General features: G+C 48.5%; 1 protein-coding gene across 3 annotated transcripts in view; it reads right to left on the bottom strand.

Annotated features, from left to right (window-relative positions):
• The window catches only part of DHFR (dihydrofolate reductase), a 171,642-nt gene that overhangs the window by 7,904 nt on the left and 141,301 nt on the right, over positions 1-22,437 (bottom strand). For 2 of the 3 annotated variants that reach the window (XM_078675313.1, XM_078675314.1), the window contains exon 5: positions 22,148-22,263. In XM_078675313.1, coding sequence (XP_078531439.1) covers positions 22,148-22,263 — 116 coding nt within the window. Of the gene's footprint in view, positions 1-22,143; positions 22,264-22,437 lie in introns of those variants that run through there. The other variant, XM_078675312.1, reaches the window with a different exon arrangement.

Below are 22,437 nucleotides of genomic sequence, written 5' to 3' on the forward strand. Positions count from 1 at the left end.
TCTCAGCTCGACACTTTTTCTTTGCCTCCAGGTGCCACTCTTATACAATATGTGGATGATTTGTTAGTGGCTGACGATTCGGAAGATATTTGTAAAAACGTGACTGTGTTACTTCTGCAACATTTGTCTCACTTACATCATAAGGTGTCACCTTCTAAGTTACAATATTGTTACCAAGAGGTTACCTATTTAGGTCATCCCTTGTCAAAGGAGGGAAGGCGATTGACCCCAGAACGTATCCATGCAATTGCACGAATGTCTGTGCCATCCACACAAAGAGAGGTACGTGCTTTCTTAGGCATTACCTCTTATTGCAGACAATGGATCCCGAATTTCCCTTTATTGGCCAAACCTTTGTTGGCACTTACCTTGAAAGACACACCCCAACCTCATCCTTGGACTGATGAATGTCAGAAGAGTTTTTCTGATTTACGTACCGCTTTGTGTTCTGCTCCGGTGTTGGGTACTCCAGACTATAGTAAGCCTTTTACACTCTATGTTCATGAGAGAGAAGGTTGTGCGTTGTCAGTTTTGACACAGCAATTTGGAGACAAACAAAGGCCATGTGCCTATTTTTCGGCTACTTTGGATCCAGTAGCCAAGGCATTGCCTGGTTGTCTCAGAGCAACAGCAGCAGCGGCGATTTCCATTCGTCAATCTGCTGGATTAGTGTTAGATCACACTCTTAATGTTATGGTGCCACATGCAGTAGATACCCTTTTAAACAGGACAAAGACAACACTTAACGAGTGCTCGTTTGTCAGGATATGAGTTGACGCTTTTAGCTAGTCACATACATATTAGGAGATGTGATGTTTTGAACCCAGCAACATTGTTACCTGTTTTAGATGAGAAAAATGTAGAAGACCAGCATGATTGTTTTCTTCGCACAGAAAAAGAAACTAAAGGTCGAGTTGATTTAAAAGATACACCACTTGCGGATCCGGATGGAATTCTGTATGTAGATGGATCTTGTTTTAAGCTTTCTAATGGCGAGACGACAGCAGCCTATGCTGTTACAACTTTGCATACAGTAGTAGAAACTGCACGTATTGCACAGAATTCAGCGCAAGCTGCAGAGTTAATTGCATTAACAAGAGCATGTGTGTTGGCGAAAGGCAAGAGAGTGACCATTTATACAGACAGCCAATATGCTTTTGGCGTTGCCTACAGTTTTGGCCGTTTGTGGAGGGAGAGAGGATTCTTTACCTCCCACGGCACAAAAATTCAGCATGGTCAGTTGGTAACTGACCTTCTTGAATCACTTGTTCTACCTGCTCAAGTAGCGATTGTGAAGTGCAGTGCACATAAGAGGATTACTGATGATGTGGGTCGAGGGAATGCATTTGCGGATGAAGTAGCGAGGGAAACAGCAAAAGATGTTGAAAGTCACATGTATGTTGCAGGCCCCGCAAGATGGGTCGCAGAAGGAGGTATGTGTGAAGACACAGTGGAAAGTGTGAAAATGATTCAGAAGGAAGTGACTGAGAAAGAATTGAGGAAAGTGGAAAGAGTACGGGAATGTTGGATACGATGGGATGTTGGACGGAATTATCAGAGCATCAGCAATGGTGGTTACCAGATGCGTATGTACTACCTGTAGTTACTATGGCACATGGACCAGCCCATATTAATGCAAGAGGTATATGTAAACTTCTGGCTCCAGTATGGCAGAATGAAGGTATTCCCAAGTGTGCAGAAAATGTGGTGAAGCATTGTATTGTCTGTTTGATGCACAATCCAGGAAAGGGAACACCAACTCCGGCAGGTCATTTTGCTCCCCCTACGTATCCTTTTGAGGTATTACAGATAGGCTATATTCACATGGAACGTTTTAACAACCTCAAGTATGTCCTGGTGGTGGTTTGTGCCTTTTCCAGATGGATAGAGGCCTACCCCCTAAAGGACAATACTGCTTGGTCTACTGCCAAAGTTCTTTTGAAGGAATACTTCCCGAGGTTTGGTTTGCCGCGCATTGTCTGGAGTGACAATGGGAGTGAATTCGTAGGCCAAATTATGCAGAAGGTGTGTGTGGGTCTTGGTATTAGACAAAAATTCCATGCGGCAAACCACCCTCAGTCAGCGGGTTTGGTAGAGTGTTATAATGGCACTCTCAAGCTTAAATTGGCAAAGATACAGGCCAGCACAGGCCTCTCCTGGCCTGATGCCTTGCCTTTGGCACTCCTTTCAACAAGAACGACAGTTCATTCTCGTTTGGGGCTTAGCCCATACGAAATTGTTTTTGGACGCCCAGCCAATGTTTGGGGAGTCCTTCGACCCAAGAAATACTTGGACATTCCGTACCCATTGTTGGTTGACTATCTGCATGACCTCACCACTAAATTATGTGTTATTCGTCAACAGGTCCAAAACGCTTTGCCGGAGGCCTCCTCAGATCCAGGACACTCCATCCAACCAGGGGACTGGGTTTGCTTGAAAAACTTCCAGAGGAAAAGGAACCTGGAACTTCGTTGGGGGCCGCCGAGACAAGTCTTGCTGACTACTCGTACAGCAGTGAAGGTCGTGGGGAAAAAGAACTGGAACCACGGCGTGCACTGCAAAAGGGTATCATTACCGTTACCTTATGACCAGTGAGTCCGAGAAGGTGTTGGTGATAGCGAGTGTGAAAAAGTACCCAGATTTGTACCATTCAGTAGTGCACGTCTGGACTGGACAAGTTGTGAAAAAGAAGAAGACGACGTTTTGCAGGAAGCTGTACCATCGCACTTGCGTCTGAACACGTCAGATCCAAAAACTTTATTTAAAGACCAAACGATACCTGGCAAGACGCGGTACAACTTACGACAAAGGTTGACCAAGGACAATTGAACTTTGTGTTTTATAAATTTTGTTTTTATTAAAAACATTCCTTTTCCATTTATCCATCAAGTTGCAGGGTCACGGTAGGAGTCTTAGGCTGTGACCTGAATAGTGACTAGGTCAACAGGACTTGCAGTGTCATAGGACGGCTAATAATCACAGCCAAGTGATTAAGGAAGATTATCGTGAGCAACGCCTTTAGAGTAATGGATAATGAAATGGGAGGGGGTGATATTTAAATGATGAAAAGAAACAATTATAAGAAATTATTGTTTAGTCGTTGTGGCGTAGCATTATGCATTTTAGTAAGTTTATACAGTTTATTAGCATGTGTAGGAGCACCTGCTCCTACTTCTGTCTCTTTGATTTCCTCTACCACCATTTCCCCGCACAAATGTTATGCACTGCCAGACCATGAGCAGATGAGGAGAACGGAATATCTCAACAATTAATTTATCCAATTGTTACATCAGCATCAATTGGTAGTAAATACAACTGACTGTTGGGTTTGTGGGCTCATACCCCACAATACAGAAAGAGGGATGCCGTATCTAGTTCTCCCATTTTCATATGAAGGTTCTGCTTGGGCTTATCTGGCTATGTTTTCTAATGCATACCAGAATCAACTTCGATATCCTCCTGGTGGGTCCTATAATGGTGGAGTGGATTTTAGCCACAGTCCTTTGATAAAGGGAATAGTAACAATGGCAAAAATAGCCGACATTAGTAAAATTCCCAAAGATGAGAAGCAAGCATATGATGGGTGGAATGTGACTCGCTATATCACTAGCCTCACTGACCAGATTAAACAAAAGAGATCTTTACCGATTTGGACTATACCTCATAAAGGTAATTTGTGTTTACACATAAATGGCCAGAACACTAAAATAAGGCAGGAAAAGAGTAATTGCTCCCATACATATGTTTACACACCCTCAGTTTATTCACCGTTAGTACCATCTCAAGGTACATATTTTATCTGCCATGACAGAGCTTATACATGGCTTCCTACATATTTCTCGTGAACATGTTATTTAGCTTTCCTTCTTCCTCCGACATATACTGCTCCTGCAGATCACTACAGAAAGATATAGTAGAGGGGTTATCAATGTTGAAGACACAGCTGGACAAGAGGGAGGAGATTTTCTGAAAGGGTTTCTTCCCTTTTGGGGTCCAATAGTAAATAGCAGCAACATCAGACGTCTAGTCCGTGTGGTCGATGCTACCATAAACATAACTTCTGGAGCATTGAATATTCTGACAGTGGAACTTCAGGCGGATTGTCTTATGACTTTTCAAAACAGGATGGTTTTAGATATCATCCTTGCAGATAGAGGAGGAGTCTGTAAATTAATTGGGTCTAGTTGCTGCATTTACGTTACTGATAACGCCCCTACAGTATACCAGGCCATTTCTAAACTACATGTTATCTCCGAGTCCATTCATCAGGATACTGGAGATTGGTCTGTAATGGGATGATTTTGGGGACTACTGTCCACATGGGGATGGAAAGTATTAACTTTCCTTGGAGCGATTCTAGCGATCATCTTTTCTTGTTGCCTCTGTTTACAGTGTGGCCCAGCCATCTGTGGACTTTGTGCCACTGTATGCGTTCCAAAACCAGTGTCACCAAAAACAGAGAATATTAGAATGATGTTACAACAACAACTCAATGACCTCATGACCATTGACATCGACTCAGACTAGCATGAGTCTTTTGTGCTTTGCCTCAGTATGGCAAAAGGAGGGTCTGAGGTTACGTAGTTTTTGGCTTCGCTTCGTATCTAGCCGCCATTTTGTGTCTATCCGCCATTTTGTGTTGCCTCACTCAGGCAGCACGGCGGACATGGTGTTTTAGCCTTTTTCAGCTGCTACGTGTCTTGTCTGTTAAAGAGTAAACCCTCTGCCCTGGTTTACGAAACTGATGTCAGGGTCTGGCAGAGTCCACTAATCCAGGTCTAGGCTGATTGATCCCTGTCTCGACTGACTGTTTGCCTCTCACTATTCTTTCTGACTTTATTTGACTAGCCTTCGCTATTCTCTATCCTTTTGAAGCATTCAAACATGTTCTACCACCTACAAATCGAATAATGGGCACTAGTGTTGATTAACTTGAAGAGAGGAGAGCACACGGGGTCTGAAGAATGGGTGTGTTTTGGACATTCGATAACTTGTTTTCGAACTATTCCTATTCGTCAGTTTTGTATGTTGGGGAGTGGGCATTGTAGATCTGTACACTATAATAGATTGTGCGCCACGGAATTAAGTGGCAGTCTCCTGAGAATCTACCACTGGTGTACTTCTAGGACCACTGTGCTTAGCTGCAGCTAATAAATCTGATTTTCTACGCCTAACAGAGTGTCTCTGTCTGACAAGGCAGGTGAACCCGGAGATATTAGGCGTGCCCTGCGCCGCTGGACCCATAAGGCCCGGTTCTCCATCCCCTTCCGCACAGCACCGCCTGTGTCTCCCTGCCCCAGCTGCCACTGCTGAGGAAGTTCGAGGCCCTCCACCACCTGCGCCTCATCCCTGGTGGCCAGTGGTAGGCCGAAAGTAAATTTGTTCATCCTCCGCTTTATTGCTTTTATTGTATTGCCTGTATTTTTATTGCTGTGTCTGACTGCTGATGTCGGTCTTCCGCCGCTGACAGTACGTGGTCCGTGCCACTTTTTCTTCCCTCTGTTCCCCCTCGCTGTCCCCGTACTCTCTCTGCCTGGTCTTTCCTTCTGTACACCTCGCTGCCCCCGTGTCTCAGCCCGGTTTTCCCTTCTTTCCCTTCCCTGCCCCCGTGTCTCTGCCTGGTTTTCCCTTCTGTTCCCCTCGCTGCCCCCGTGCCTCTGCACGTTCAGCCTTCTGTTCTTAGCTGCCCCTGTATTTTGCCTCTGTGCCACTCGTTTTTTCAGTATTTGTGCCCTTTTGCCTTCTGTGCCACTCGTTTTCCCCCTCGTTTTTGTGCTCCTTCTGTCCTCTGTTCCACTCGGTTTTTTGTGCCCTTCCGCCCTCTGTTCCACTCGTTTTTTTGTGCCCTTCTGCCGTCTGTGCCACTCGTTTTTCCCTAGTTTCTGTGCCCCTTTTGCCTTCTGTTCCACTCGTTTTTGTGCCCTTTTGCCTTCTGTGCCACTCGTTTTCCCTCGATGTTGAACCCCTTTTTCCTTCTGTTACCTTCGTTGTCCCTCATCACCCTCGCCGCTGCGTCCCCCACCCCTCTGACGGCCCACTGCCTATTCGCTGCCCCCGCTTCCCAGCTGCTCCTCCCTCCCACTTCCACATACATGCCAGCTGCTGTGCGGCCGTGCCGCTGGCGCTCCTAAGGCAAGTCAGTCTGCGCCCGTCCGCACCAGCGCCAAGACCCCTGGCCCCCGCACCTGCCACGACGACCGCCGCCACTACGACACCAGCACTCTGCACGCTCTCAACTCCGGAGGGAACTACACCTGCTTCAAGGCCGCCCCGAAACACACACACGGCCCCTTCACCTGCCGGCACTGCAGCTACACCAGCCCCAGAGCAGACGAACCACCCGCCAAGAAAGACCCCAACCACCTCCGATGCAGACTACTGAACACCCGCTCCGCACACAAGCATGCAGTCGAGCTCTGGGACCTGCTCGACACAACATCCCGGACGTCGCCTTCCTGACAGAGACCTGGTTTAACGATTCCTCCGCACCAGACATAGCCATCCCAGACGGCTACAAGATCACCCGCAGACACCGCACCAATGGAGTCGGAGGAGGATCGCCATCGTCCACAAGAACAGCATCAGGGTCTTGACTAGCACCGACAACGAGCTCAGCACCGCCGAACACATGCATTTCCGGATCCACACAGACCCTAACTCCACCCTCAGAGGTACCCTCGTCTACCGACCCCCCGGACCTCGCCCCCAGTTCAGCGACTTCTTCGCCGACTTGATCAGCACGCACGCCCTGACCTCCACCGACTACATCCTCCTCGGAGACCTGAACTTTCACCTTGATAACAACAACCACTCCATAACCTAGCTGTAGGAAGGTGGATATCTGACTATGGTTACCCCCAACTTTTTGCCTGGTGTTTTGCTGGTTTTTGACTTAGTTGGCCTGGGATCCTGCTATTCAGGACCCCAGGCTTCCTGCTCTCTCTGTTAAAATGGACTCCATGTACCCTAGGTACATATCTAATTGGTACTGGGCCACCTTATCAGTCCCTGTACACTGTACCTTAGGTATCCAGGGCATAGGTGTACCCAGGGCCTAAAGCATGCATTATGCCACCCCTGGTTGGCCATCTAAAACTGACACAACTGGCTGCATGACAGCTGGGGCAAGGTGGTGTAATCACCCTTTGCTATAGATATAGTATACCTATATCTAACCCTAAAATGGACACATATATTCCTATCAGTCACTCCTATGGCAGGCCTATCAATCCTGAAGGCAGAGTGCTTGGAATTATGTGAGATGGTGCTCTGGCATGAGCTGAGCCCGTCTGCAGCTTGCGGAACCAAGTCCTAATAGCTGTTCCATGATAACGCTATACCATATACTCTTAAGTGCATTATCAACCTAGCGGTTAAATGCTAACTCTGGTATAACATTATCAAAACATGTCGAGTAAGGTGTCATACGAATTGGAATACTACCACCTCGCCAATTCTGGCGACGGGGGTAGCATTCCACCCTTCTAGAGGGGCACGACATGTATGTAACTGTGAACCCCGGTTAAAGTTAACTCGAGCCTTGGCATCACAAAATGGATGCTGCCACCACAGACACAAGTCTGACCTCCTGCTGCTGGGAGTCCTTCCAGAGAGGGAGGCTTGGTCAAAGGGTTTCCTGCCTTGGGAGGTGCTAGCACCACCCCAGACAGGATTTTGTGTATTGAGGTAGGGAGGCCTGAAAGGAATGAGACATGCCTGGGGCACACAAGGTGTCCTGTGCATACACCGGTTCAAACCAGTTGCTGGGGCATCCCTGCCAGAGCTCTGGCGGGAAACTGGACAAAGGATAGAGGGTGTAGCCACCACCTTTCCTGGTCCCACCCAGGGGAGGGACCTAGTCAGTAGTGCAGCCCCCTTCAGCAGGATAAAGGTAGGAGCTGGTCCCATTCCAAATTAGATGAATCCTGAACTACTCTACAAGAAGAAACTCTGGACTTCGACGTTCTGCTCCACAGACGCCTGAAGAAATCTCCCTTGTGGGCAAGGAGTGTCCACCCTGCAACTGCAGGCACCATCAAGCGTCCAGCGGCTTCACTTTGTCGTCTTCCCTCGAGGATCCAGACTTCAGAGCCCGACGAGACCCGGATTCCCAGACCTCTCCGACCTCTACCTACATCTGCAGCACAGCTGAGATCCGTGGGTGCGACGAGACACGTGGGACCGGCCATCTTGAACGAACCTGCACTTCGCTTTCAGCACGACTCCCGAGGTAAACTCTACCAAGTGCTTTGGGGATTGAGAAGGCCCAGCCCCGAGCAGCCCCTGCACCGAAGATCAGCCCTCCAGCTTCCACGAGATCTGCGTGGGGCCCTTCTGCTTGGTTGCTGCTCGACGCGTTGTCTGGTCACTTGCCGGTTGGCTAGTGGCCTCCTAGATGACGAACCTTTGAATCTTCACTGCTGGTCTGGTTGCTTTAGACTGGCCCTTGCTCCCTTCCAAAAGAGGGGCACCCCGGACTCTCCTAGTCCGCACCAGACGCTTTCTCCACTCACCCCGTGGGTTGCCTTTGCCAAGGCCTGTTGACGCCGATCCCGGATCCAACACCGCCGACAGCGAGAGCCTGCGTGGGACAGCTCGTGCCTCCATCCTGGTCGTCGAAGACTCCTCCTTTACCACAAAGCTGCAGAGTCAAGCGTCCACTCTTCACCTGATCGCGACGACGACAGCTGGTTCCTTCCTGGTTCCACTCCAGTCACTGGCTAGTGACTTTGAACACTGTCCCCTCTGCTTTCAGGTCCTCTTCTTCACCGATCCACCCTTGGATCGCACCAGACATCTTCCTCCTGGTCGCCTGCAGCATCTTTTCTTCCAGGCGCCAGACTTCAACGCGAGAACCCGACACACTTTGACACCTATGCACCCGCAGCCCGTGGGTGAGGTAACGAGAGCATTTCTGTGCTCAAGGGTAGTTTAACTGTCCTAGTGTCCAGTTCCACAGTCGTTTTAGTCCTACCTAGTCAGGATTGTCCGTACTTACCTTTTACTTGAACTTTACTGTCCATAGACGTTGTTACGCATCTCGCGTGTGAGTTCAAACTCTGCACACGCGTTCCGCGGGCCTCCTATTACTTACCTAGAGTCAGTGCAGCGTGGTCCCAACGATCCTACAGCCTCTGGACAGCTCCATTCCTTTTATCGACTTTCACATTCCACTTACTTAGTATATGGCTTGTCGTGCCCCTAGGGCACCATTGTAATTTTTGTGCAACTTAACGTATTTTTCATAAGAGATTGTCATGTGCTTAGCCCTCTGACCTCAAAGAGTTCAGAGGTGTGTGTTATTAATAAATATACTGTTTATTTTCATAACAACCTGTGAGGTGTCCTTTCATCTGGTATTCAAGGGGTTATATTGTGGTAAAGCAGCTGGCTTCACATGCCAAAAGAGTTTAGCCTAAGACTACTTTGTCCATGCTACCATTAGGATAGCTGGTCTATAAGGTTGACTTACAACCAATCACCATAAGGGTTGTTTGGACTGATACAAGGTGATCACTAGAACTAGTGAGCATCATATATTAGGCCAACTTCTCACACTAGCCAATCTTGGACTGAAGCAACTCATCACAACGCCCACCCACACGCTTGACCCAGTCTTCTCTTCAAGCCCGCAAGTTTCCGTCAGCCACACCACCGAACTCCTCTGGACCGACCACCACTGCATCCACTTCACCTTCCAGAAGCCCACAACACACCACCGCACCCAACAGATCCCCCGCAGCTGCTGGAGCAAAATCACAGAAGACCAACTACATGCAAACCTCGCTTTCAGCCCACCCACCGAACACCCCCAACACCGAAGACGCTGCCCACAGCCTCAGAAGCTGGATCGAGGACTGTGCCAATACCCTCGCCCTGCTGAAGAAACCTCCCCACAGAGACACCAGCAAGAGGGCCAGCTGGTTCACCCCAGAACTCCTAGCCTCCAAGCAAGCCTGCCGGAAACTAGAGAAGAAATGGCATAGTGAACAAACTCCGGACAGCCACGCAGCACACAAGGACGCCATCCCCAACCACCACCACCTCATCAGGGTGGCCAAGAGGACCTCCTTCAAAGACCGCCTCGACAACAACGCACACAATAGCAAGGAGCTCTTCAACATCGTGAAGGAACTCTCCAACACCAACTACATCCCGCTGTCGACTCCCTCGCCACCTTCTTCCACCGCAAAATAGCAGACATCCACGACGGCTTCAACACCCAGACAGCCCCAACAGACAGCAACACAACAGACCCTCCGCACACCATCGACCACGACCCCCTGCTAGCCTGGGCCAGCATGAGCATCGATGACACCATCAAGACCATACGCACAATCCACTCTGGCTCTCCATCAGACCCATTCCTGCACCACGTCTTCAACAGAGCAAGCAGCTCCATCGCACCCCACCTGCACAACGTCAACAATCTCTCCCTAGAGACCACGACCTTCCCAGAGATCTGGAAACACGCAGAGATCAACACCGTACTCAAAAAACCTAAGGCAGACCCAAGAGACCTCAAGAACTTACGGCCCATCTCTCTGCTCCCCTTCCCGGCCAAGGTCATCGAGAAAACCGTCAGACAGCTAACCAGATACCTCGAAGAAAACAGAATCCTGGACCCTTCCCAGTCAGGGTTCCGCAGCAACCACAGCACCGAGACTGCCCTCATTGCGGCCACCGATGACATCAGGACCCTGCTGGACAACGGCGAGACCGCATAACTCATCCTCCTAGACCTCTCTGCCGCCTTCAACACAGTCTGCAACCGCACACTACACGCATGCCTCCACGCCGCAGGGATCCGAGACAAGGCTCTGGATTGGACCACCTCCTTCCTCTCCGGAAGAACCCAGAGCGTCCGCCGCCTCCCCCATTCTGTTCCAAAGCCTCCAAGACAATCTGCGGCGTACCCCAGGGATCTTCCCTCAGCCCGACGCTGTTCAACATTTACATGGCCCCGCTCGCACACGTAGCCCGACCCCAACTTAATCTCCTACGCGGACGACACTCGGCTGATCCTCTCCCTCACCAAGGACCCCATCACCGCCAAAGCCAACCTCCACGAAGAAATGAAGGCCGTCGCCGACTGGATGAAGACCAGCCGTCTGAAGCTGAACTCTGACAAGACGGAGGTCCTCATCCTCGGCTCCAACCCTTCAGCCTGGGACGACTCCTGGTGGCCGACAGGACTGGGGGCAGCCCCGACACCCACCGACCACGCACGCAACCTGGGAATCATCCTCGACTCAACGCTCTCAATGACCAAGCAAGTCAACGCCATCTCCTCCTCCAACACCCTCTGCATGCTCCGCAAGATCTACAAATGGATCCAGACAGATACAAGAAAGACAGTCACCCAGGCCCTCGTCAGCAGCAGACTCAACGACGGAAACACCCTCTACGGGGAAGCCCCGACCAAGCTCAAACGACTACAACGCATCCAAAACTCCTCAGAACGACTGATCCTTAACGTACCACGCCACATCACCCCCCACCGAGAAACCTGCACTGGCTCTCCGTCAACAAGAGGATATCCTTCAAGCTCCTCATCCACGCACACAAGGCACTCAACAAGACTGGCCCAGTCTACCTCAACAGACTGCTCTTCTTCTACATCCCCAACCTCCAGCTACGCTCTGCCGACCTGTCACTTGCCACCGTCCCGCGCATCCGTAGAACAACCACCGTTGGGAGCTCCTTCTCCCACCTCGCTGCCAAGACATGGAACACCCTCCCACTGAGCCTACGATAGACCCAAGACCTGCTGACCTTCAGGGTACTCAAGTTCTGGCTGTTCGATCAGTGGTGCCCCCCCTCCCTCACCCCCCCAGCGCCTTGAGACCCTCGCGGGTATGTAGTGCGCTTTACAAATGATTGATTGATACAGATGCACCCTACCACGACCGCTACGGCAGAACGTAATTATATCGCACGGATGGAGACAACCCTCTCTGACTTAAGTGGAGGGGATAGGGCCTCTTGTGGTTGGGCTGCTTGCCAGTTGTTAGGATGATGCTTTTACCGAATATCTGTATGCGTTAGAGGAACTGCAAAACCTTATTTGGGAGTTTCTGTGGGATGGGAAGAAAGCAAGGATGGCAAAGGCACAGGCATACTTGCCTTCGGAAGCAGGCAGGCTGGGGGTCCCCCATTTTCAAGTTACTACTGCACAGCACAAATGAGATATATGGTGGAGGGTCCCGCCCCTGCACAAAACCGGGTGTCTCATGGATCAGGCTGTGGCAGGCATGCATATATGGAATGTCATGGTTACCAGGGGCATATCGACCACCCAGGGTACATGCCTCACCAATTCTCCGTGCCACCATGGCTGTATGGGACAGGGTACTACTTCCTTATGGCCTATCCATTCGTATTTCCCCCCAGACACCTATATTGGGGAACCCGGATGTCCCCTGTGTAGTGCACGGTTCACTATACAATGTCTGGCAAGAGACCAACTGTAAGAGAGTGAGAGCTCTTTTTGATGTGGATGGCTTTATGGACTTTTCCCAGTTTCAATCGGCTTATGGTCTTCCACGAAAAAGCCCATTGGCAATATATAATCCTAAATCACTGGGTGTCCTAACCCTCAATCCGTCTCCATGCCGGTATACCACTCCCACCATTTGTGAGGTGGCTCCTTACAAGCACCTCGGACAAACCCTTGCATGTTGGCGGCTTTGCGAACAGATGAGCAACCCGTTTCATATTTTATGGCAGTGTACTAAAATAAGTTCTTGTAGCAAGAGGTTCTTGATGATGTGGATGACATGACAGTTATTCCCCGCTTTCCAAGTTATGTCCAGCTTGGACTCTCGAATCCATAGACATATCCCTTACGAACACCTGGAGGGCAAACATTTAACTTAGCACTAGGAGCTGAAAAGCAGCTCTTACTACCTCATTGGGGCACAGACACGATCGCAACTTTTAGGGACTGGATTTATAAACCCTGGGAATTGCTGGGGATGGGAAAACTAACGGCAGTAGCGACAAATAGGCTGCCCTCATTTACAAAGACATTGGGACCATGTAATTGCTAACTCTCAGAATAATTCCAAGAATTGACATATCAGACATACCTTCAAATCCTGTGCCTAATTCACACTGACAGTGATCTTATTCAGACGGATGACGGATAAATGCAAACGGCCGAACTCTGACCCCCATTTCCCATGCTCCCTTAATACACCTTGTATGTCTTTTTTGTTCCAATAGCTGTCACTACATACCTTTTTTCTTTGTCACCCCCCCGACCCCCTTTCTTTCGGATTTCCACCATTCCCTTTTCCGGTCACGGCTATTTAGCTACCAAGACCACATTCACTTTCAAGCGAGGTTGGGCATGTTCAATAATTGTAAGTAGAATATATTTCATAGTGTTGATCTGCACCAATGAGGTTCCTAATTCCTTCAACCAAACAAAAGGCTTGAAAGAGTGGGTTTCTAATGCATTTAAACAGATTTGTTTTGTTGCCGTTTTGTTTATGGCAATTGTATCACATCCAGACAATGGTTTCTTGACATTTCTAAAACGCTGCATTTCTCAAAGGTGCAGCGTTTCTCAAAGGTGCTGCGTTCACCTTCAGCAGCAACTAAACAGTATCTGTTTCATAAAAAGCGAGAATCCAAAAGACTAAATAAGGGAGACCAGGAGATTCATGTAGAGCTTTAACAAGAGTAGTGAGCGCTTAGCAGGCCTAAAATAAAACAAAAATCAGAAGAAAAAAAAAACGTCAGTAATACAGCCTCTTGCGTTCCAACAGGAAGTATTTGTCCAAGGCCAGTATATGGCCTTGGATGCTGTATAGGGAAAGGTGGTTCAAAGTAAAGTGATGGTTGACTAGGCAGACTGTTCTAGAAAAGCCAGGATTACAACAGTACTGGCATCCAAACGTAATCTCAATTAGAAGCATGCCACCACTCCCACAACCTCAGTTTTAATCATTGGTTAGAACCATGATTGAGAATAAAGAAGTGAGCCATTAGATCAAACTTTTGCAAGTAGATGCAGGCAGCATTCTGTAATAACCTATATGATTAGGGAAGTTGTGAAATTGGATGCTAAATAGTTCGCTCATTTCGCAATCCAGTGAAAGGTTTTACAGCCGCATAACCAGAGTTTCTACAGAATTTCTAGAGTTGGATAAACTTGAGAAATTTAGGAAGTCATATTCTTCTATGGCTACAAACACCATGAGGACTTTATTAATAATCATTTCTGGGATAACATACTATAGGGGATGCCAAGGATTGGCTGAATTGGTATAAGTCTAAAAGTTTGATTGATGGGGTACGGCCAAGCCCTAAATGGTGTCAGATGCTTGAGCCTGGAGTTCTTGCCCGAGCCGCAGTCGTTACAATGCCCCTCCGAGCCAACTAAAAACACTCTGTGTTTGCGGAAAGATGAATAGTATGTGAAAGCCTCCTGTATACAGCAGAGGGTGACAACTCCCACAGGAAAGGCAGCTGAGGCCAGAAAGACATCAGTGGCTCCAATGTAAAAGTCAGTCTAGTGTAGTTGCTCTATAATTGGTTGTCCAAGAAATTAATAAAGTCAGAGCCCCCCCAGCGTGCAGGGACCAGATTTTCATCTTGGAGAGAGGAGACACAGGTGACCAGACATTCCAGGGAATTGCTTCCACACCCTCAGGTGAGAGACAGGGCATAGTGCTTACTATACCAATATTGCCCACAGGTGAGGTTGGCAGTCCAGAAGTAGCACCTGTCCAACTCCAGGTTAATACACAAGTAAATCCCCTTCCCCACCTACCGCCCCCATTAAAGAGTGGCCATCAACGTTGACAGTGACCACTCATGTGGGACTCTGACTGCACTTTGACTATGCACATCTCTGGGGAACAATGGAGTGAAGTCCGTCCAGCAGCCACACAGGTGTACATGCCAACCTATACAAGTACACATCGCACAGGGATAGAACCCACATATCTGAAGCTTGGTTGTTCATCATAAACGGTCCTTGCCCCAGAACCAAGAGGGTGTCCTGGCTTGTGTGCATACAAGAATAGGGGGAAGCCGCTATAACGGTGACCACAAGACCTAAACATGAGGGGACAGCTAAGGACCTCCTACAGACCACCTCCAACAAGAAAGCAGAAATGAGCGCCAAATCAGACAAGTAGACGTTCAACGATCAAGAACAGAATCTCACTACTCCCGTACACAATTGTCAGACACCCACTAAAAGCTTTATAGTGCAATTTTTCACTAAGCTAAAAAATTAGCTTGATGCAGTCTGCATGGATCTCAAGCACAACTTTTCTGCACTGAAACAAGATCTCCGTGATCTGGGCAACAGGGTTTATTTCTTAAAGACAACAGAATATAAGTGCATCCCTGGAACTAGAGGAACACTGCTCCTAAATGGTGATGACGAATTTACAACTAATAGATCCAGGAAAAGCAAGAAGACCTTGAAAATCAATATCTACAATGAAATCTAAGCATCAGAGGGGTCCCTCTGGTCAAGGATATTAAAGGATACATTTAAGGCCTTGCATAGATGCTTCTAGAATCTAGAGGGACATGTACCCGACCCTCTCTGCATCAACAGGGTTCATAGAGCAGGACCCGGCAATCTAAACTCCAAGCTACCCTCTGACATTTTGGTCTGCTCCCAGCATATTAAAGACAAAAAATCAATCTTCAGCGTGAAGAGAAGGCCCAATCCGACACTATGGACAGGATTTACACATTTTTCAGGATTTCCCTACTATAACACTCACAAAGCGATGAGCCTTTCACCTGGTCACCTCCTTTCTCTACGATAACAATACTAAATAGAGATTGGGTTATCTCTTTTGTTTGCTGTTCGAGTGGCAATGTAAACACTGGCCCAGCAAATCACTGAAGGAGGTCTGCCAGGTGGCAAGGTTTGCCGCCATCAGACACAGCTAGAACTACTGTGCCGAACGAGCCGAGAGTGCAAATTAGCACTAGGCAAAGTTGGACAGAAAACACCAAACAAGAAGAAATACTTTCAAGATGCAGAATAGCCCTCAAACAAGTGCAGAAAGCGAGTGACGTGCTGGAGTCTCACCCGAATGGACCCCAGTGGGGCCTCGGAGGAAGCAGGGGAATGAGACTTTCTACATTAAACCAGGGTGCAGTGATGGAACTGATCAACATTTAGAGGCCCAATAGGGCACAGTGTCTACCTTCAGGATGAGAAAGGGTCGCTGGAAAGGGCAGGTATTTACACTAACCATCCTGGAGAGAGACTTTACCTCCTATATCTTTCACACTTGACTCTCACTCAGTTATCTTTTCTCACTTTACCCTTCCACTTTTTTAGGGCAAGTGATCAGCCTGCTTACCCAGTTACTCTTATTTCCTTAAAGGAGTTTAACATCTGTTTTAGTTACTATTTGAAATGTTGCCTGTTCGGGTTTTCACTGTTCTAGGGATAGAGAGGTTCTGGGGGATCATCATCTGCTGCCACACCATCTTCCACCACACTAAAAACAGAAGGAAAGGTAAGACAATACAACATCAATCAGCCCTTCACGTTTATGACAACCAACTCACTTAAAATGGTCATACATACATAACATGAGGGTGGGCTAAAAAAACACATTAATGGCATTCTGTTCTCCACAAACTAGCCTTACTAAGCACCGATATTGGGTTTATTTAAGAGACCCCTCACCTCAATCCAGACAAGGCTCGATTGAAATCAAGGGAATTCCCAGGCCAATATTTTTCATCCGGTTGAAAGAAGACTACAGGAGTGGGAATTCTAATTAATCACTGGTGCCTGCTACAGGTTATGGAGACAGAGATTAAAGCGGAAGGTGGATGGCCCTGAAGGGTTCACCTGGAAGAGAACCGTTGATGCTGGTTTCCATAAAGATCCCCAACCAAGGACAAGAACGCTACCTATCTGAGGCACTTTCCACCATCACAGCCTGATCAATAATGCCAATAATAGTGGGAGAAGACCTCAATCTAGTGCTGGTGATCAGGACGCAGACACAGACCAATGGGGATTTGGAGGTTCACCAATTCTGTTGGCACCAGACAAACAGCTACTGGAGGAACGTGGCCTGATTGAGGCCTGGAGGCCCAGGTGCCCCCTCGGAGGAGATTACCACACACTACTCTGGGGCACATAAAAAGTATGCTAGGCTTAACTACATTTTCATTGACAAGTGGTCGGTCTGTCTCGTACCTTACTGATGCTCCCCAACACCCTATCCCACTGTCTGACCAAGGTCCGGTTTCCTGAATACCAGCCAGTAAATGTTCTACCCTGCCGGGTAACAGAGAAACATGGAGACTACAAGAAATAACAGTTGCCAACATCAGAGGTCGTATCACAGACTACATCACACATGATATGGGAGTTTAAGTGCAACAACTCTCTAGGATGCACTGAAAGCAGTGATATGCAAATTTTTTTATGGTCGATGCGGCCCAACTATGTAAAATGGGACAAGCCCTAGGCACAAAGTTATGTGAGGATCTTGGGAAGCTGGAACAAGCCCACAAGCAAATAGTCTGGAGGAAAATGATCATTGTACGAGGTCAGATCAGAACGAAAGATCAGTACAAAAGGGGGTGGTGATGGACGGAGCATTTGAACCAATCAAACACTCACACCCAGTCAAAAGATCTGGGTTTAATCCATAACCCTTCTTTAGCCCACTTTGCCACCCCAGTTCAGACATGGCCATATGCAAATCAGTCTGACCCTGTGCCTCATGGGAACAGTCCAGCCCGAACTGCCAAGCCATGCCTTCCCTGGACCGGAAACAAGCTTCCGAGGACCGGTTTCTGGCATTACAGCCGTCTTCAGCCCGGCTTGCTTGAATCCAGTAGCAAAGTGAGCAAGGGACTCACTTCTGAGCATACCCTGCCACACTTATGGCGGCCAAAGCAGTACAAAAGGGGGTGGTGATGGATGGAGCATCTGAACCAATCAACCACTCACACCCAGTCAAAAGATCTGGGTTTAATCCATAACCCTTCTTTAGCCCACTTTGCCACCCCAGTTCAGACATGGCCATATGCAAATCAGTCTGACCCTGTGCCTCATGGGAACAGTCCAGCCCGAACTGCCAAGCCATGCCTTCCCTGGACCGGAAACAAGCTTCCGAGGACCGGTTTCTGGCATTACAGCCGCCTTCAGCCCGGCTTGCTTGAATCCAGTGGCAAAGTGAGCAAGGGACTCACGTCTGAGCATACCCTGCCACACTAGAACTGCACGCGTCATACAGGCCTATCTCCTTACTAAATGTGGAGGCTAAAATATTAGCTAAGGGCTGGCTAATCATCTTCTGCCCCACATTGCGGGACTCGTTCACCCGGATCAGGACGGGTTTATGCCCCATAGGGCTACCAGGCTTAACATATGCAGGGCCCACGTAGCAGTAGCGGCAATTCAGGATACTGGAGTACAGGCGGCACTTCTCCTAGCAGATATCGACAGAGCCTTCGACTCACTGAGCTGGGTCTATCTGTTTGCATTGCTGCCTCGGTTCAATCTGGGGCCTCGATTCTTGTCCTATCTGAAACTTTTGTATACGGATCTGACGGCATCGGGAGGGTGGCAGGCGCGATTTCCTCCAAATTTTCGATTGGGCGCGGCACTAGGCAGGGCTGCCCCCTCTCACCCTATCTATTTGCCCTGGCTATGGAGCCGTTGGCGGCGAGGGTGCGCATGGATGCACAACTTAGAGGTCTTGAATGGGAGACGGTCCGTCGGATAGAATTGCTCTGTACGCGGACGGTGTCCTGTTCTTTCTTACCGACCTTAACAGATCGGGGCCACGTATACTCGAGATAATGCAAATATTCGGTGAAACCTCGGGTCTGTATCTAAACCCTCGGAAATCCACCCTATGGGTGCTCGGAGCGCAAGCCAGGGTGGGAGAATGGGCATCCGCGTTACAGGTGGCGGTTGGGGTATCAAATACCTAGGAGTATTTATCTCGGAAGTCCCGGCGATCTCCTGGGATCGTAACCTGGTGCCAGTCTGGGATAGGGTTCGGACCAAAATGAAGACTTGGTCCCGGATGCCCCTCACCATATATGGCAGATCGGCCATATTTAAAATGGTGGCCCTCCCGCGATTGCTTTATCAATTACAAAATAACCCTTATCCGATCGCACCCCAGTGGTTCCGCCAGGTGGATTCAGTGCTGGGGCAGTTTCTCTGGGCTGGAAGAGCGGTGAGGGTGGTACTGCGGACATGCTTCCTCTCAACTTACTGTGGTGGCCTGGCGACCTCTGATATACTATCCTATTATCAAGCCTCTCACCTCCTAGTTCTGAATGACTGGAGGTATGGGATAGGGGAGACCCTGCATATCCCCTGGAACGATATCTGATGGGCTCTAATTATCTACATGTGCTATTATTCGCAGCACGGCTGCGAAAGAGGTTGCCGCCGGCTACTCAAATTGTCTTCCAGATATGGAGGCGGGCACTACATCGCATGGGGTGGTGGGGTACGCTGACAGAGGAGACCCCACTGTGGAATAATGGACGCCTCCCGGCCTTGGAGTCGCTTAAGAGCTTTAGGGATTGGGATGCCACAGGAATTTCGACCCTGGGGGATGTAATGTCGGGAACAACACTTAAATCCTTCCAAGACTTACGAACTGAATAGATGGATGGGGTAGGGGGGGAACAGATATAAGAGACACCTATTGCTACTGGGCCTGACCACTGCCAAGAGAGATAGCACAGGCTTGGAAAGATCCCAGAGCTCCTTCTGTTCCGGTGTGGAAGAAGGGACTAGATTCTTGTATGGGGCTGGAGCAGCCAATCTTCGAGGCCCGCGGCTGCCCGCGTAAGCATTACAAGATATGGAAGAGATGGGCCGACTATCGGGGCCTATGACTAGCACCTCCGGTGGGTCAGGAGACTACTCTGGATACTATATAGGGAGCTTTAATGAAAGGTGTAGGCTAACTCTAGACTTAGAACTGCTTTGTAGAATAGAGGAGACGGAATCGTGTGACCGGGGGGGTGGGATAGTTGGATGGTTCGGGAGGGGTGAGGGGGGGGGGGGGACTAGTATTGTTTAAAGTTGATGCTATTGCCGGGAAAACATGATGTACGGATTGCTATTTCATTGATAACTTGTATATGATTGGCAGTGGACTCCGGTGCAAGGGGCGCTGCACTTTATGTGCAATCCATCTAATAAAACCTGTTTGAAAAAAAAAAGTCAAAAAAGGCAGCACTAACACTATGGGGCCGATTATGATGGCGGACGGACCGGAGTCCGTCCACCACCATAGAGTAGGAGGGACCGTCCGCAGGGGCTGCGGCGGTCCCTCCGTGCAGATTAGGATGTGACCGCCAGGGTGGCGGTCACATCCTCAATCTTTAACATTGCGGCTGGTGCAGCTTCAAGCTGCACCCGCCGCAATGTTAAAAATGCATACATTGCATTTGTATGCAGCAAGCGGCAGGCACCGCGCGGTGCCTGCCGATTACTGCATACAAATGCAGGGGGGTACCATAGGTACCCCCCATGTGCACCCCCACCCCCCCTTCACCCAGGGGGCCCGCAACGGGCCCCCGCAGTGAAGCTCCGTATGCTTTTCCACGGCGGAAAACCCGCCGTGGAAAAGCATTTCTTTTCGGGCATCCTAATTTGGCTGACGGTGTCTAAGAGACACCGTCACCATATTAGTGCTTTTCCGCCGCGGTTGTAAGCCAACCGCGGCGGAAAAGCTGCGGACGGAAACCAGGACCCACCAGCCATCCTAATGTGGCGGTGGATCTTTGGTGAGTCCGCAGAGGATTTTCCGCATCCTCCGGGCCGGTGGTGGCTTCCGCCGGCCCGGAGGATGCGGAAAATCCTCCATCATAATCGGCCCCTAGGTCCAAAAGACGTAGAGTGAAAATAAAAATTGTAGAAAATCTCAAGTACTTTTTGACAGAAAGTCAAAAAGAAAGGGAGCTGTTGAACCAGGGTCCTGACTGAAGGAGCCGGAAAGAACAACTGACCTAACTGTCACCCCTGAGGCATGATGGGAAGGCAGGGGTCATGGTTGCCTTAAAGGCACGGTGCCAATTTTTGTTCAAAATGGTTTCATTTTCTATGCTATTGCTGTTCAATGCAGCCTGTGGCTAACAATGTCTATTTATTAGCAATTTTCAGGATTTATGAATATTTTTGCTCATTGAAACACAAAGTTCAAGGGCTATTTGACCTAATGTGTTTTTTGTGTCCTTGCTAATTGTAGTGTATGTATGAGTATTTACATTGTTTAGCCTCTATTTTGGGGCTGCATTGGTGTGAGAAAAAATGATATATGTGCATACATATATGTGGAGCTATTTATATGTGATTTCCATATATAATTTTATATTATTTCCGGGTTCCCCGCACGTGGGCGGGAATATTCAGTGCTTAGGACTATTGATGAGGATCCCCTGGTAGAGAAACTATTTTTAACTCAATCAACTGAAGTGAACATGTACTACAACCAAATGTTAGGTTAATGGAAATCCCTGGTTTGGAGTATGCCGTTCCTGGTGACCTTAACCCCTTCCACGCTAATGACAAAGCCAGCTCGTCATGGGCGTTACCTGCGCTGCGCGCATGACGAGCTGGCTTTGTCATGTAAAGTGTGATTTATGAACATCCAGCGCACAGCGGGAAAACCCGCTAGCGCTGTAGTGGTTAATCACCAGTGGAGCAGCCTCATCCAGGGAAAATGTTCACCAATAAAATCTCAAAACAGAAAACACATTAATCAGGAGAACAAATTATAAGGTTGGTATTCGCAGGGCAGTAATGCAGGGGTGCAAATCTCGCTCTCAAGGTTGTATCTATTGCACCAATAGAGTTTAAGAAAGAAGCAAATTAACACAGAGGGTAATAGTGCATAAAATACAGCCAGGATCCATACATACTCTAAGGGTGCAGATGGCATGAACAGGAAAAACCACTAAACTGTCAGATCAAAGACCTAATCAAACTAGTGCTCACTCGCAGAGCCTCTTTAGTAATTCTGGGTAAAACAATGATTGCAGCTTTATTTTTCATTTACGTACCCACGAGACTGGGCAAGATTACTGTGCACTATAAAGCAGCTTGATTTCTATCATTCTGCTGATGAAGAGAAACACCAAAGGAGCACTTCAAAACACTTACTCTGGAAGAAGCTTGTAATTTTCTAAATCAATTTCCGGTAGAAATGTATCACACTCAAACTCTTTCAAGATCCTGGTCACGAAAAGCCGCTGATGATGCGATTTTGCCATTAGCTCCTGTAAGAAAGATTAAAAAAATATATAGTGAAATAGTGCTTCAGTTATAAGTACGATTTTTCAAACAGACAATTATAAATAATAATGAAAACATGCACCATGTATATATTTTGGTTACATGACGCAGTGACTGTTTTTTCATTGCATCTAGTAATATCTAAAAAAAGGTAATAA

This window comes from Lissotriton helveticus, chromosome 2_1, assembly GCF_964261635.1.
Source record: "Lissotriton helveticus chromosome 2_1, aLisHel1.1, whole genome shotgun sequence".
Lineage (NCBI taxonomy): Eukaryota > Metazoa > Chordata > Amphibia > Caudata > Salamandridae > Lissotriton > Lissotriton helveticus.